The following is a 17,733-nucleotide window of genomic DNA, read 5'->3' on the forward strand; positions in this document are numbered from 1 at the left end:
CTATGTTCGATTAGGTCTATATTCAAATATTTATTTTGCAACAGTGTATGAGTGTTTCATAGTTGTATAGTATAAAACATAAAGGTGTATTCAGATTACCCTTCATGATATGGTTCTGGCACACTTTCACTTCATTCAGCAGTAACAGCTCACCTGATTGTACTGTATGCAACGTTTCAGCAACTCGGTTGCAAGGTCATATTTTCCTGTTTTAATGTAAATATCAGCCAGCAGAAGCCAGCTCTTCTCAAACTCCTCGGCATCCTTCAAATTCCAGTTTATTTTTGTTATTCTTTTCAGCTGGTTCCTAGCCCGAGGAATCAGCTTTAAGACCATACACGCTTGAGCCACAGCCAGGAGTGAAGGCACGTGGTCCTTCTGAAAAATAAATCATTTGAAAGCAGCAATTCCATGAAGTCATATGGATCCATAGAGTTTTTACACCATGGGAAGAAGCCTTTTGGCCCATCATGTCCACGCTGATCATCAAACATCCATCTATTCTCATCCCATTTTCCAACACTTGGCCCATAGCTTTGTATGCTCTTTAAATACTTCTGAAATTTGTTGAGGATTCCCACCTCTACCACCTTCCAGGCAGTGAGTTCCAAATACTGGGAATACCACTCCATCAAACCCTCCTTGTATTAACTTGAATGGTACGTCATATTTCACACTTTTATTGAGTTATAATCAACAAAAAGAAACAAATTTTTGATGTATGCTTGATTTGTTGAGATATGCTATCGAGCAAAATATATGTACGTCACTGAGCACACACTGCTTTTGACTTTAAGCACTATTTGCCAAGTTACTCCAATGTTGCAAATGGTAGATGTAGAACACATGTACTTGCACTAGCTCGGCACATTTCCTTGACTTTGGAACATAGAACATAGAACAATACAGCACAGTACAGGCCCTTCAGCCCTCAATGTTGCGCCGACCTGTGATATTGATCTGAAGTCCATCTATCCTACTCTATTCCATTATCATCCATATGTTTTTCCAATGACCACTTAAATACCCTTAAAGTTGATGAATCTATTACAGTTGCAGGTGGGGCATTCCACGCCTCTACTACTCTCTGAGTAAACATAGAACATAGAAGAATACAGCGCAGTACAGGCCCTTGGGCATGACCACTTAAATACCCTTAAAGTTGATGAATCTATTACAGTTGCAGGTGGGGCATTCCACGCCTCTACTACTCTCTGAGTAAAGAACCTACCTCTGACATCTGTCCTATATCTATCACCCCTCAATTGAAAGCTATGTCCCCCCGTACTAGCCATGACCATCCAAGAAAAAAAAGCTCTCACTGTCCACCCTATCTAATCCTCTGATCATCTTGTATGTCTCTATTAAGTCATCCTTTAACCTTAAAAAGATTAAATGGTGATGTAACTGAGGCGTTTCAGATGATTCAAGATGTTGACAGGATAAATTGAGATAAATTATTTCCTTTAGTGGAAAAACCCAGAACATGAAAGCAAAATTAAAGCCAGGACATTCAGGAAATACCTCTGCACAAAAAAGTATATGGTAATTAGTACAGAGTTGTGAACACAGCCCAGTCCATCACGCAAGCCAACCTTCCATCCATTGGCTCCACCTATACTTCTCACTGCCTTGGGAAGGCAGCCAAATAATCAAAGAACCCTCTCATCCTAGTTGTAATCTCTTCCAACCTCTTCCATTGGGCAGAAGATACAAAAGCTTAAATACTCGTACCAACGAATTCAAGAACAGCTTCTTCCCCGCTGTTTTTAGACTTCTGAATGGACCTCTCAAATTTTTTAATTTAGTGTTGATCTCACTCTACATGCACTTTCTCTGCAGCTATCACATTGTATTCCTCGCTCTGCTCTATTACTGTAATGCACTTTGTATGGTATGGTCTGCCCACACTGCACGCAAAACAAAACTTATCACTGCACCTAGGTGCATGCGACAATAATAAATCAAATCAAATCAAATCAAATCAAATCAAAAAAATCCATCTCCCATTGAAAAATCATTTGAATATTGGGGACCAGAGCTCTAGTGCCACCAGATTACGAGGGCGGTCTCTCATTAAAAGTACTTTAAAACGATGACCATTAACACAATATGGGGTTTAAAAATTGACTACTGAATTGGTGACTTTTAAAATATATTCATGGTAAAATCCAGTAATGTGTAATTACTACTTTCTGTTGGTTGCTCGAAAGCTCTATGAACACAAGAACAGGTGGAGATAATTTGGCCATTTGAGCCTGCTCTGCCATTAATATGATCATGGCTGATCTTGAGATTCAACTCCAATGTTTTACCTCTTTCCCTTATCCCTTGCGTCCTGAGAGGCCAAGAATACAGTTTTAAATGTATTCATTGATGAAGCATCCACAATACTATGGGGAAGAGAATTCCAAAGATTTACAATTTAGAATGAAGCGACTTCTTTTCACCTCAGTCTCAAATGCTTAGGCCCTTATCCTGAGACTATGCTAAAATGACCCCCATGGCCTTCTTCATTACGTCTGGCTGAATTTAGTGTACAACCGCAGGAGGAACATTTCCTGAACATGTGACACAAAACTTGTGACCAAAGAGCTCTGATTATTAAATTGAGCTGATCTGTAGAAAAGATAAAGCAGGCACATGAAATTCTCTCTGAATTGGAGTGCAATATTGGTCTCAGAAGCAGCAATGCAAACATCAGCCAATAAGCTCTGCTTTCAAGATTGCGCCTGGCTGCAAGTCATTTCACAGACTGCAAATGTTCTCACGTGCTCACACTCTATAATTTCCTGTATTAGAGTTTTGTAAAAAAAATTTGAGATTGTGGCATGAAGGTCATTACGAATGCTCTAAAGTGCAGTGATGTTTTGGCCTCCTGTCATAACTGGTCATCATTACTGCCACGGCTCAAAGACATAAGTGCCAGAATAGAGGCCGGGGAACGGTACAAGTGGTGCAGTGGTAGTATCCCTACCTCCAGACCAGGACACTTGCGTTCAAGGCCCACCTGCTCCTAAGGTGTATAACAACACCTCTAAATAGATTGATTAATTTTAAAGAAAAAGACAGGCCACTGTGGGTAATGGGGCAGTGTGGGGAACAGGCCAGCCGCAGAGAGAAAGCAGACAGTGAGCGACATCAGCATTCTCGCAAGTGCTGGTTCTGGCAGATGGGTGCAGACAACTGATGGTGGCAGTGGTGGGACACACACTTGCACTGACAGACTCAGTGTGAGTTAAATTGTGCATGTGCACCTGTTCCTGGTGTCTGACCAGTCAGCATGAGGAATCACTGTGTTATAGCCTCTCCAACGCTCACCTTGACTGAAGCCATTTCTGTGAACACATCAAGGGCCTTCTCCATTTTGGAACGATCATTCGTGGCCATCAGGCAGCTGTTCTGCAGCAATATCCGTTGCTCCTGTTCTTCCTGTGTTTGAGGATGGTACTCTTTCAGTAGTTTCTCTGCTGTCCTCACTGCAAGTTGATCAGTCTCCTTCTTTTCGGTGGACTCTCCACTGTTCAGGACATTTTATTTTTAAGAAAGGAGGGGGCGAAAACAGAACCACACTTTGAATCATTTTCAGAAATTTCTTAGATTCACACAGCGCAGAAAAGGCCCTTTGGCCCATCGAGACTGCATCAACATAATACCACTAAAAGCATACTAGCCCCAATTTCCTGCACTTGTCCCATATCTTGCAATGTTATAATTCTGGAAGTGCACGTCCAAATATATTATAATGTTTGTAGGAATTCCAGCCTCCACTACCTTTCCTGACAGTGCATGTCAGATTCCCACCACCCACTGAGTGAAAAAGTTATTTTTAAAATCCCCTTGGAATCTCCTGTCCTTTACCCTAAACTTATTCCCTCATGTGATTAACTCCTCAACTGAAGGGAACAGCTGCCCTCTATTCACCCTGTCCATACCCCTCACAATCTTATACATCTCAATCACAAACCCAACTCAGTCTTCTCTGCTCTAAAGGAAACAATCCAAGCCCATCAAATTTCTCCTTATAGCTCAATTTCTCCAACGCAGGCACCATACTCGCGTATCTCCCCTGTATTTCCCCTTGTGCTATCACATCCTTCCTGTAGTGAGGTGACCAGAATTGCACGCAATACTCCAGGTGTGGCCTGACCAATGCTCCATACAACTCCAACATTACCTCCTTGCTCTTATACTCTATGCCACGACTGATGAAAGCAAATGACCCATATGCAGTCTTATTTATCCCTAATTAATTCATCTTTTCCAAGTGGGTATTAACTTGCTCTTTCAGAATTTTCTCCAACAGTTTCCCTATCACTGATGTGAGAGTCACTGGTCTGAAATTTCCTTTTTCATCTATACCATCCTTCTTAAAAAGCAGAACCACATTAGCCATCTTCTCATTCTCTGGCATGTCCCCTGTGGCCAAAGAGGACTTAAAAATTTATGTCAGAGCCTCTGCAATTTTCTGCCTCACCTCCCACAGTATACTGGGATGCAATTCATCAGGGCCAGGGTATTTGTCTGTTTTTAAGCCCAATGGAGCCGTAATACCTCCCTATGTCAAACTGCGCAAGTTCCTCACAGTCCCTTTTCCTGAATTTCGTACCTACATAGGGTGGATAGCAAGAAACTTTTTCCCAGAGTGAAAGACTTAATTACTAGGGCTCACAAGTTCAAAGTGAGAAGGGAAATGTTTAGGGGAGAGTTCTTCATGCAGCGGGTGGTGGGTGCCTGGAACGCGTTGCCAGCAGAGGTGGTAGAGGCTATCATTAAAGATATATCTAGACAAATACATGAATAGACAGAGAACAAAGGAGTACAGATCCTTAGAAAATAGGCAGCAAGTTTAGATAGAGGATCTGGATTGGCACAGGCTTGGAGGGTCAAAGGGCCTGTTCCTGGGCTGTAATGTTCTTGTTCTTTCTTCTACATCCTCCTTTTCCAGAGTGAAGACTGAAGAGGAGTATTCATTCAACACCCTTCCAATATCCTGCGGCTTCACACACATGTTGCCCCCTTGGTCCCTAAAAGACCCTACCCTTTCCCTGGTTAATCTTTTCCCTTTAATGTATTTACAAAATATCTTTGGATTCACCCTAATCCTGTTTGCAAGTCATATTTCATGCCGCCTTTTTGTTTTTCTAATTGCTTTCTTAAGTTCCCTTCTGCGCTTTCTGTATTACTCTAGGGCCGCAGCTGAATTGCTCCCTTTGAACTTGCTAAATGCCCTACACTCCTCTTCCTCATCCAATCATGAATTGTCCCAGACATCCAGGGTTCTCTGAACTTATTTCCCTTTAAAGGGTACATGTTGGACCTGTACTCTCCTCAGCTCCTTTTTGAATAACACCCCGCTCCCGCCATTGCTCTGCTGTGGACTACTCGTAGTACTACTCCCAGTCTACTGTGGCTAGATCCAGCTTTATTTTAATAAAATTTGCCTTCCCCCAATCCAAAGCCATCTTTTGCAGGCCAACTTTTTCCTTGTCCAGAATAAATTTGGGCCATACTGTGTTGTGCCTAGATGTTAATTCTGCTGATACTAGCAAGTGACTAGTGCATTTATATGACAGTCCTACTGTAGCAGAGATGTTAGCTCAGTTAAAGTAAACAGTTTAGTGTCTCAATAAAAGCTGCAGAGTTACAAATATTATAATTCTCTGGCCACTGTAAAGTGTTGCATGGTAAAGGGCAATTAGGGATGAGTAACAAATGCTGGCTTTGCCAGGGCTACTTACATTGATCAAATTGTTATAAAAGGCTAGTAAGAGGTACTGATGGTTTCAAAGTATGGTTTTCGTCTCTCAGCCAAGCTGGTAGAAAAGTCGCAGGTTCAATTTTTGTCTGAGCTGAGACTGCTTATCAAACCAGACCAGTAGAGAGATTTTTTTGTACGAAGACCAGCATTTATTATCTATCCCTAATTGCTCCTGAGAAGGTATTGATGAGCTGCCTTCTTGAACCACTCCAGTCCATGCAGTGTAGTTAGAAAGGGAGTTCCAGGATTTTGTCCCAGCAACATTGAACATGCTGCAATATATTTCCATGTCAGGATAATGGAGAGGAACTGGGACTTCAAATATGAAATTAAAATCTAAAATGTGTGGCAACTCGATCAGCAACTGATCAAAAATTGACAAGGGACTTTACATCAATAGACTCTACTCATAACCTTAGCTTATTTCTCCTGTGTTTGATTAAAAGCCAAGTGTCTCATTGGAGACAACAGAGTTACGTCAAACATTTAGCCAGATAATGAAATGTGATAGTACAATGCCTTCATCAAACCTGAATTCTTCATCCAGGGTTTCAAACAGGTTGCTTCCTACAATCTCATTGTCAGGGTTAAGGCATATCTGGATCATGTTGTAAATGGATCTTTGTCCCCATTCGCTGTCCTTGCGTGCTTTGTTAAAGTGCTTCAGTGCTCCGTTTGGTTGCCCAATATACCTGTCGACAGAAATACAATAATATATGGTAGTTCTCAAAGTCTCTTAAAGTTAATTTTCCATTACTTCTATGAGCTCTCTTTCGGAGGTTCAGGCTCTCGGGAGAATCTAATTGCACAGGCGCTATCTATACCCTGGGACTTTGTCCAAGTGATCGTCCTTAGTGCATGTACGAAGAACGGTCACGAAATTAATACATTGTTGCTCCAATCATCAGAATTCATAATCCATCAGATCCTCATCTGACAAGGCCAGCATATATTGCACATCCCTTATTGTCTTGAAGCAGTTTGATACGACTGATAGTGGCAATGTCAAATAAAAACAGAAAATGCTGGATAAACTGAGCAGATCTGGAAGCATCTGTAGGGGGAGAAACAGGATGATGTTTCAAGTCCAAAGACACTTCTTTGGAACTTAAGAGTGTTTTGGGATATTGTCTGACCAGCTGAATTTCTCCAAACTTTCTGTTTTGATTTCAGATTTCCAGCATCTGCTGTACTTTGCTTTTATTATAGCACCTGCTTTATTGGGTTAATGACCCATTCATTCCTGATGAAAGGCTTTTGCCCAAAACGTCGATTGTCCTGCTCCTCGGATGTTGCCTGACCTGCTGTGTTTTTCCAGCACCACTCTAAGCTGGACTCTAATTTCCAGCATCTGCAGTCCTCACTTTTGCCTTAATGACCCAGGAGGCCACTCTAATGACGTAGAGACATGAGTTCAAATCTCACCATGGCAGCTGGGGAATCTGCATTAGTTAATGAAGTAAATCTGGAATTAAAAATTCTACTTCTTGATTAAAGTCTTTGAGGAAAGGAAATCTGATGTCCTCAGCTGGTCTGGTCCACATTTGACCCACAGCAATATGGTTGATGTTTAACTGCCCTCTGAAATGGTAGAAAAAGCCATTCAATTGCATTCAAGAAGATAGCTCACCACCGGCTTCTCAAGGGAGATTAGGCATGGACAATAATTGCTGGCTTTGCCACTGACGATAGAGAAAAGAACAAAATTATGTCTTAAAAAGAGTTATACTAGACTTGCAATGTGTAAAGATACTCTAATGTTAACACTGTTTTTCATTCTCCAAAGATGCTGTGTGTTTCTGGCATTTTCTTATAAAGGGAAAGGGAAAAAGAAATTGGCTGCTTTAGCCACTTCTGAGGGTGGGGAGAGTCAACCACATTGGCGTGGGAGTGCAGTCCTTTTCTAGGTCAGGTTGCGTAAAAAGCTGCATGTTCTGTAACAAGCACACTGACTTTTTTTTAGCTGATTCTACTGGACAATGATCAGGAATCCTGATTGATTTTTCTTTTCCTTAGCCTTAGAAAGTGCATAAAAGTTCTTGCCCGAGGTGAGCTGTTTCACTGCGTAACTCATTCAGACTACGGCAGCCAGCAGTCAGGTAGAAGATTTCCAAAATCTCTGCCCCGACGCTTAGAAAATCCCTAGGAACTTGTGCTCCCACATAATAAGGGGTGAATTCAGGTGACGATCTGATTTTAAATGCAGGCCTGGTTTAACTGTTGCCTCCTGATGCCCCAAAAAAGTTGTGGATGGATTCTTTGTAAATTGTTTGGAAAACTTGGACACATCCAGACAATCAATTATCTGGATGCCTGACCCAAAATGCAGAAAATGTTTTAGAAGGAAACATTGTTATGATATAATGGACAGGTAATAGCATAGTGATATTATCGCTGGATTATTAATCCAGTAACCCAGGTAATTGGGACCTGGGTTTGAATCCTGCCATGGCAGATGGTGGAATTTGAATTCAATAAAGATCTAGAATTCCAAGTCTAACAATGACCATGAATCCATTGTTGATTGTCAGGAAAAATTCATCTGGTTTACTAAAGTCCTTTAGGGAAGGAAACTGCCATCCTTACCTGGTCTGATCGACATGTGACAGTGGTACTGAAGAAGGGTTACACCCGAAACGTTGACTTCTCCAACTCCTGCTGCTGCCTGGCTTGCTGTGTTCGTCCAGCTTCCTGCATGTTTATCCTACATATGACAGTGGCATAGTGGCAGTGTCCTACCTCTGGCCTGGGAGATTCAGGTTCAAGCTCCACCTGCTCCAGAGTTATGTAATAACATCTCTGAACAGGCTCAATCGAAAAATAGGTTAAATTTTGTAAAACTCCAGACCACAGCAATGTGTTTGAATCTTAAATGCCTTTTGCACAATTAGGGATGAGTAATGAATGCTGGCCTAGCCATCATGTCAATGAATTAAAACAACAGGTTTGCAGATATCTGTCGCTTTTCAAACATTCGCTTTATGCAATTTCGCTTTTACAAAAGACCTACATTCATAACTGTTTTCGCAAATCCAAACAGGATTTTTGCTTTTACGAAAAACGGCGAGACTTTTTCCCATATAAATCTCGCACCTTTGCTTTACGCCATTTTCTGCTTACAAAAGCTTTCCTGGCAGCGCTCTACTTTCGAATAACGGGCTATCTGTATCTATAATCCCCTGCCAATGCATACCCAACCCATGACCAGGATGAATATAATAACTAGGAGAAGAGTAGACAATTCAGTCTCTTGAGCCTGCTCTGCCATTTGATAGATCATGGCTGTTCTCATCTCAGCCTCAACTTTACTTTCTTGCTACCTTCCATGACCCAACAACCTATTACAAATTAAAAATCTGTCTATCTCCTCCTCAAATTTACCATCTTCAGCTGCTTCATAAATGACTCTCCCTCCATCATAAGGTTAGAAGTGGAGGTGTTCGCCAATGACTGCACAATGTTCAGCACCACTTGCAACTCCTCAGATACGGAAGCATGTTCAAATGCAAGAAGACTAGACAACATCTAGGCTTGGCCTGACAAGTGGCAAGGAGAAAGTGAGGACTGCAGATGCTGGAGATCGGAGTCGAAGTGTGTGTTGCTGGAAAAGCACAGCTGGTCAGGCAGCATCCAAAGAGCAGGGGAGTCGACATTTCGGGCATAAGCCCTTCACTAGGAATGAGGCTCATGGGCCAAGGGGGCTGAGAGATAAATGGGAGAACGGTGGGCTTGGGGGGGGCGGGGGGTGGTGGTGAAGGTAGCTGGGGATGCAATAGGTAGATGAAGGTGAGGGTGAAAATGATAGGTTGGAGAGGATGGTGAAGCAGATAGGTGGGAAGGCAGATGGACAGATAGGACCGTTCAAGACTGAGTGCGGAGTTGGGAGGTTGGGGCTGGATAAGGTGGGGGAAGGGGACATGATGAAACTGGTCCATATATTTCCCTCCTCACCCCTCTCTGCATTTTGGAGAGACTACTCCCTCTATGATTCCCTTGTCAGGTCCAAGCCCCCCTCCACTCCCAGCATCTTCCCCTGCCATCGCAGAAAATGCAAAACCTGCAACCACGCCTCCCCCCTCACCTCTGTCCAAGGCCCCAAAAGATCTTTTCACATCTGACAGAAACTTACCTGTACTTCCACACACATCATCTACTGCATCTGTTGCACCCGATGTGGTCTTCTCCACATTGGGGAGACAGGACACCAACTTGCGGAAGATTTCAGGGAACATCTCTGGGACACCTGCACCAACCCCACACCCTGTAGCTGAACACTTCACTCCCCCTCTCACTCTGTCAAGGTCATGCAAGTCCTGGGCCTCCTCCATCGCCAAACCTTAACAGCCCCGACGTCCGCCTTGGGACACTTCAACCACATGGGATCAATGTGGATTTCACCAGTTTTCCCATTTTCCCTCTCCCCACCATGTCCCAGATACAACTTCCAACTCGGCACTGCCCTCTTGAATGGTCCTACCCATCCATCTTCCTTCCCACCTATCTGCTCAACCCTCCTCTCTGACCTATCACTTTCACCCCCACCTTCACCTACCTATCGCATTTCCAGCTACGTTCCCCCCAGCCACACCCCCGACCCATTTATTTCTCAGCCCCCTTGGCCCACAAGCCCCATTCCTGATGAAGGACTTATGCCCAAAGCATCGACTCTCCTGCTCCTCGGATGCTGCATGACCGGCTGTGCTTTTCCAGCACCACACTCTTTGACAAGTGGCAAGTAACATTCATGCCACACAAATGCCAAGCTATGACCATCACCAATAACAGACAATCCAACCACCCCACCTTGAGATTCAATGGTGTTACCATCCCTGACTACCAACATCCTGGGGTTATCATTGACCAGAAACTCAACTGGACTTGCCATATAAACACAGCGGCTACAAGAACTGGTCAGAGGATAGGAATACTTTGGCAAGTAACTCACTTCCTGCCTCCCCAGAGCTTGTCCATGATCTATAATGTATAAGTCAGGAGTGAGATGGAATAATCCTCACTTGTCTTGTTGGGTGCAGTTCAACAACACTCAAGAAACTTGGCACCATCCAAGACAAAGAAGCCCCCTGATTGGCATTACATCCACAAATATCCACTCCCTTCACCACCTACGCTCAGTAGCAGCGGCGTGCGCTATTTACAAGATGCACTGCAGAAATTCACCAAAGACCCTCAGTCAGCACCTTCCAAACGCACAATCACTTCCATTTAGAAGGACAAGTGATATATATGGGAAAACCATCACCTGCCAGTTCCACTCCAAGCCACTTACTATCCTAACTTGGAAATATATCACAATTCCTTCACTGTCATTGGGTCAAAATCCTAGACTTCCCTCCCTAACTGCACTGTAGGTCAACCCACAGCAGGTGGACTGCAGTGGTTCAAGAAGGCAGTTCAACCCCACCTTCTCAAGGGGCAACTAGGGACAGGCAATAAATGTTGGCCCGCCAGTGATGTCCACATCCCACAAATGAATTTTAAAAAAGTGTCCAGCATCTACTGCTCTTTCAGGATGTGAATTCCACAGATTCATGACCCTTTGCGAGACATAGCTTCTCCTTGTTTCTGTTTTAAATACGTTCCCCATTATCCTAAAATGACAAACTCTCGTATTCGTTCCTGTACGACAAGTATGATTGGGACAGGGGCTTAGAGTAATGGATTAATTCTGACCACCTGGATAAAAACATTAATCTGTCTTCCTCATGGAAAATGCGTGCTCCAAGAAGTATCCCAAGGTACTGATACTAAGGAGCGTCAGTATTTTGGAGTGGTGCTGGAAAAGCACAGCAGGTCAGGTAGCATCCGAGGGCCTTCCTGATGAAGGGCTTTTGCCCGAAACGTCGATTTTCCTGCTGCCTGACCTGCTGTGCTTTTCCAGCACCACTCTAATCTAGTCTCTGGTTTCCAGCATCTGCAGTCCTTGTTTTTACCTAGTATTTTGGAGTCATCCGGCATTAAGATCCCTGGGACTAAGAACTGCCTCTGAACCTATGGGCCCTGGTGAACAAGGCCCAGTGCAAATGGGTTTGAAATAGGCTAGGCCTTGCGGGGTGGGGGGGTTTTGTGAGGGGGCCTCACCCGAGTCCCATCGGCTGCAGTTTCCACACTTTATTCTGTTTGGTTTTGGAGCAAACATACATGCCATCACTCTTGAACGTATCTTCATTTACCAGAGATAGAGGCCTCTGCAGTAGTTGAACCCAGGCTCCACAATCGTCCTTGTTGATATTCTTTCTGCTAACTCCAAAAACACTGGAGCTTTATCAAGTTTGCCTGTTGTTCTGAACAGCATAATTAACTTGCTTAAGACCAAGAAGTTGTCTACCCAAAGTGAAGAAAAACAAAAAAAAAGGTATTAACTATTTAATAGCAACATTTGAAAGGAAATTAAAAACACATCGAAAAGAAAAGGATCTCAGGGCTGTGGTGGAAGACTGTTTGGAGCAAGACTGGACTCCTCGTGTATAAATCTAAGAACTCACTACATGCATCTCATATCAAGTAACATGACTTTACTGAATGACCTGCAGCACAGAACTGGAGAAAGTTGACTGCAGAAGGAATGCATGTGGCCTAACTGTCCACACCAATGGTAGCTCCTCACTATTTCTGCCTTAAGTTAAACCTAAAGCTTTCTAAGAGGAGGTTGGTTGGCAATGCTACGGCTTCCATACACAGACAGCAATCCAGTCCATAGTTGAATAATACTTTGACTGAAAATAAATTTTTGAAACAATCATCCGAATCCCACGTACCTTTATCTTCTAAGCGCATGTGATTATGTGTGTGTGTGTGTGCATGTGTATGTGAAGGGGGTGGGGGGAGGGGGGGAACGGAACCCCTCCTGTCTCTGAAGGACTTCGGAGGAATGCTGTTAGCCTACAGTCTTCAGCCAGACCATTTGCCCAAGTTGGTCCTCATCACACCAGCTCACTGTCTCTGGATGCTCAATTAGCACACGTGCTTCGCTGACAGCAAAGAGATGATCAGAGGAGACTCATGCTTCCAGCTCTAACAATACCTGTCTGCAGTTCTCCACCTGAAAACAGGCCTAAACAAATGTCAATCCCTAATTTTTACAAATAGAGACTTGAACTATTGGGACGGTTTTCAATGAAGCAGTGAAAGTTTTATAGAATTTATTATTTTAGAATGACAAAGAACATGGACAATAATTAAATAAGAAATTATTTTTTTTCTCTTTGTGCGGGTATCGATGAGAGTGTAAATCAAATTCAGATTGTCACTGAAAGTGTGGGTGCAGTTATAAGTTAATAGAAGAGTCAGCAGCAACATGGATACAAAATGTGCTGAGGAATAGGGAACAAAGAATAATAATGGTTAATGAATACTTTTCAAGTTGGAAGAAGGTTTGGGACACTTACTTTTCCTGATATATCTTAATGGTCTGGATCTTGATGTGCAGGGAACAATTTTCAAGTTTCCAGACAACACAAAACTTGAAAGATTCATAAACTATGGGAAGAGAGTGTAGAGTTCTAGAAGGACATAGACGAGTTGGTAGAGTGGGCAGATAGGTAGCAGATGAGTTTCAATGCAGAGAGTGTGAGGTGATGTATTTCGTAGGAAGAAAATTGAAAAAAATATGAACGAAGGGATATAATTCTAAAAGGGTTCCAGGAGCAAAGAACCTTTGTATACAGTATATATGTATAGATCACTGAAAATGGAGGACAGGAAGAGAGAGCAGTAAGTAAAACATATAGTGTCTTCAGCTTTATTAATACGGACATAAAGTATTTGAACAAGGAGGTGTTGTTAATCTTGTACAAAATACTTTTTAGACTTCAGCTGGAGTCCTGTGTACAGTTCTAGATACCCCATTATAGGAAGATGTAAACTCTTGGACAGAATACAGAAGTGCATGAATATTTCATGTCAGTATTTACTGTGGAGAAGGACATGGAAGCTAGGGTACTTGGGGAAATAAATATTCGTGTCTTGAAAAGCGTTCATATTACAGATGAGGAGGTGCCTGAGGTCTTAAAATGCATAAAGGTAGATAATTCCCTGTGACCTGATCGGATGTTTCCTAGAATTCTATGGGAAGCTACGAAAGAAATTGCTGGGCCCCTTGCTGAGATATTTGTATCATTGATAACCACAGGTGAGTTGCCAGAAGAGTGGAGGTTGGCTAATGTGGTACCATTATTTAGAACAGTTGTAAAGAAAAGCCAAGGAACTATAGACCAGTGAGCCTTACATCAATCATGGGTAAATTGTTGGAGGGGATTCTCTAGGACAGGATTTACAAGGCAAGGACTGATTAGAGGAGAAAGTGAGGTCTGCAGATGCTGGAGATCAGAGCTGAAAATGTGTTGCTGGAACAGCGCAGCAGGTCAGGCAGCATCCAAGGAACAGGAGGATCGACATTTCGGGCATAAGCCTGAAGAAGGGCTTATGCCCGAAACGTCGATTCTCCTGTTCCCTGGATGCTGCCTGACCTGCTGCGCTGTTCCAGCAAGGACTGATTAGGGATAGTCAACATGGTTTTGTGCATGAAAAATCATATCTAACTAACTTGATTGAGTTTACTGAAGAGGGAGGAATAACAGTAAAAAAGACTATTACTTAAATGGTAAAACAATTGCAGCTTGCTGCTGTACAGAGGGACCTGGGTGTCCTTGTGCATGATTCACAGAGGTGCAAGAGGTAATTAGGAAGGCAAATGGAATTTTATCCTTCATTGCTGAAGGGATTGAGTTTAAATGCAGGGAGGTTATGTTGCAGCAGTATAGGGTGCTGGTGAGGCCACACCTGTGGTACTGTGTACAGTTTTGGCCTCCTTACTGAGGAAAGCACGTACTGGCACCAGAGGGGATGCAGAGGAGGTTCACTAGGTTAATTCCGGAGTTGAGGGGGTTGGCTTATGAGGAGTCACTGAGTAGATTGGGATTATATTCAATAGAATTCAGAAAAATGAGGGGGGGATCTTATAGAAACATGTAAAATTATGAAGGGAATAGATAAGATAGACGTAGAGAGGATGTTTCCACTGGCAGGTGAAACTAGCACAAGAGGGCATAGCCTCAAAACTGTGGGGAGCAGATTTAGGACTGAATTGAGGGGTAAATTCTTTACCCAGAGGGTGGTGAATCCATGGAATTCCACGCCCAGTGAAGCAGAATTAGATTCCCTACATTATGGAAACAGGCTTATTGGCCCAACAAGCCCACACCTACCATCTGAACAGTAACCCACCCAGACCCATTCCTCTATTACTCTACATTTACGGCTGACTACTGCACCTAACCTGCACATCCCTAAACACTATGGGCAATTTAGCGTGTCCAGTTCACCTAACTTGCACATCGTTGGATTGTGGGAGGAAACCGGAGCATCCAGAGGAAACCATGCAAGCACGGGATGAACATGCAAATTCCACACAGACAGTTGCTTGAGGCTGGAATCGAACTCTGGTCCCTAGCGCTGTGAGGCAGCAGTGCTAACCACTGAGCCACCATGCCACCCTAAGTAGTTGAGGCTTCCTTAGTTAATGCTTTCAAAGCTAAGATAGGTAAATGTTTGAACAGTAAAGGAATTAATGGTTATGGTGAGAGGGCGGGTAAGTGGAACTGAGACCATGCAAAGATCATCCACAAGCTTACTGAACAGCTGAGCAAGCTCAAAGGGCAAGATGGCCTACTCCTGCTCCAAGTTCTCACGTCCTTATGTTCTAGGTGACAAAGATGATTGATGAAGGCAGAGCAGTTGATGTTGTCTATATGGACTTCAGCAAAGCATTTGACAAGGTTCCGCATGGTAGACTGGTTAACAAGATTAAATCACATGGATTACAGGGAGAACTAGCCATTTGGATGCAGAACTGGTTCAAAGGTAGGAGACAGAGAATGATGGTGGAGGATTGCTTTGAAGAGTGGAGGCCTGTGCCACAAGGATTGGTGCTGGGTCCACTGCTTTTTGTCATTTATATAAATGATTTGGATGTGAATATAGGAGGTATAGAGTCAAAGAGTCATAGAGACGTACAGCACGGAACTAGACCCTTCGGTCCAACTAGTTCATGCCGACCAGATATCGCAACCCAATCTAGTCCCACCTGCCAGCATCCGGCCTATATCCCTCTAAACCCTTCCTATTCATAAACCCATTCAGATGCCTTTTAAATGTTGCAATTGTACCAGCCTCCACCACTTTCTCTGGCAGCCCATTCCACATACGCACTACCCTCTGCGTGAAAAATGTTGTCCCTTAGGTCTCTTTTATATCTTTCCCCTCTCACCCTAAACCTATGCCCTGTAGTTCTGGAGTCCCCCACCTCAGGGAAAAGACCTTGTATATTTACTCTATCCATACCCCTCATGATTTTATAAACCTCTATAAGGTCAAGCCTCAGCCTCTGACAATCCAGGGAAAACAGCCCCAGCCTATTGAGCCTCTCCCTATAGCTCAAATCCTCCAACCCTGGCAACATCCTTGTAGCAACATCCTTGTAAATCTTTTCTGAATGATTAGTAAGTTTGCAGATGACACCACCAAAATAGTTGGTGTAGTGGAAAGTGCGAAAATTATCTCAGAATACACAGGGACCTTGAACAGATGGGTCAATGGGCTGAGGAGTTTAATTTAGATAATTGTGAGATGTTCCATTTTGCTAAGGCAAACCAGGGCAGGACTTATACAGTTAATGGTAACAGCCAAGGGAGTGTTGCTGAACAAAGAGACCCTGGGAGTGCAGGTGCATAGTCCATTGAAAGTGGAGTCGCAGGTAGAGAGTTTGGGGAAGAAGGCATTTGGTATGTTTGCCTTCATTGGTTAGAACATTGAGTACAGGAGTTGGGATGTCATGTTGCAGCTGTACAAGATATTGATTAGGCCACTTTTAGAATACTGCATACAATTCTGGTTGCCCTTCTATGGGAAAGATGTTATGAAACTTGAGAAGGTGCAGAAAAAGTTTAAAAGGATGATGTTGGTGTTGGAGGGTTTGAGCTATAGGGAGAGGCTGAATAGGTTGGGACTTTTTCCCAGGAGCTTCAGAGTCTGAGGGGTGACCTTATAGAGGTTAATAAAATCATGAGGGGCATGGCTAGGGTGAATAGCCAAGGTCTTTTTCCTAGGTTGGGGGAGTCCAAATCTAGAGGGCATAGTTTTAAGGTGAGAGGGGAAAGATTTAAAAGGGACACAAGGGGTAACTTATTCACATAGACATTGGTGCATGTATGGAATGAGCTGTCAGAGGAAGTGGTGAAGACTGGTACAATTATAATATTTAAAAAGCATTCAAAGTTTGGGAGAAGATTTGTAGCTCGGGTGCTCGTTGTTGTGGTTCTGTTCCCCGGAACACAAATTCCCAGCTCGGCGAACAGAACCACAACATTTAAAGAGCATCTAGGTGGGTACATGAATAGGAAGGGTTTAGACTGATATAGGCCAAATGCTGAAAAATGGGACTAGTTCAGATTGGAATGTCTGGTCAGCGCAGAAAACTTGGATCGAAGAGTCTGTTTCCATGTTGTTTGACTTTATAAGTGATATACAAGAATAGTTTCAGGATGAGTAACTTCAATGATGAGGATAAATTGAAGAAACTGGAACAGTTCTCCTTGAAAAGAAAAAGGCTAAGAAGGGATCTGACAGAGGTTTTCAAAATCATGAGTGGGCTGGGTTGATTACCAACTGTTTACACTTGTAAAAGGAAAAGGAACAAGAAGATACAGATATAGCAATGATTAAGTGTGGAAAAACCCTGTTCACTCAGCAGGAAGTTGGGGTGTGGAATGCTCTGCTGGAAAAGCACAGCAGGTCAGGCAGCATCCAAGGAGCAGGAGAATCGACGTTTCGGGCATGAGCCCTTCTTCAGGAATGAGGAAAGTGTGTCCAGCAGGCTAAGATAAAAGGTAGGGAGGAGGGATTTGGGGGAGGGGGGGGCATTGGAAATGCGATAGGTGGAAGGAGGTCAAGGTGAG

General features: G+C 43.3%; 1 protein-coding gene across 1 annotated transcript in view; it reads right to left on the reverse strand.

The window, feature by feature from the left end:
* LOC122550133 (tetratricopeptide repeat protein 21B-like) overlaps positions 1-17,733 on the reverse strand; it is a 133,529-nt gene that overhangs the window by 11,654 nt on the left and 104,142 nt on the right. Inside the window, exons 23-26 of the mRNA XM_043690766.1 lie at positions 11,953-12,103; positions 6,292-6,453; positions 3,322-3,520; positions 154-378 (exon numbers count right to left, since the gene is read on the reverse strand). Coding sequence (XP_043546701.1) covers positions 154-378; positions 3,322-3,520; positions 6,292-6,453; positions 11,953-12,103 — 737 coding nt within the window. The remainder of the gene's footprint in view (positions 1-153; positions 379-3,321; positions 3,521-6,291; positions 6,454-11,952; positions 12,104-17,733) is intronic.

The sequence above is a fragment of the Chiloscyllium plagiosum genome, chromosome 5 (assembly GCF_004010195.1).
Source record: "Chiloscyllium plagiosum isolate BGI_BamShark_2017 chromosome 5, ASM401019v2, whole genome shotgun sequence".
Taxonomy (NCBI): Eukaryota; Metazoa; Chordata; class Chondrichthyes; order Orectolobiformes; family Hemiscylliidae; genus Chiloscyllium; species Chiloscyllium plagiosum.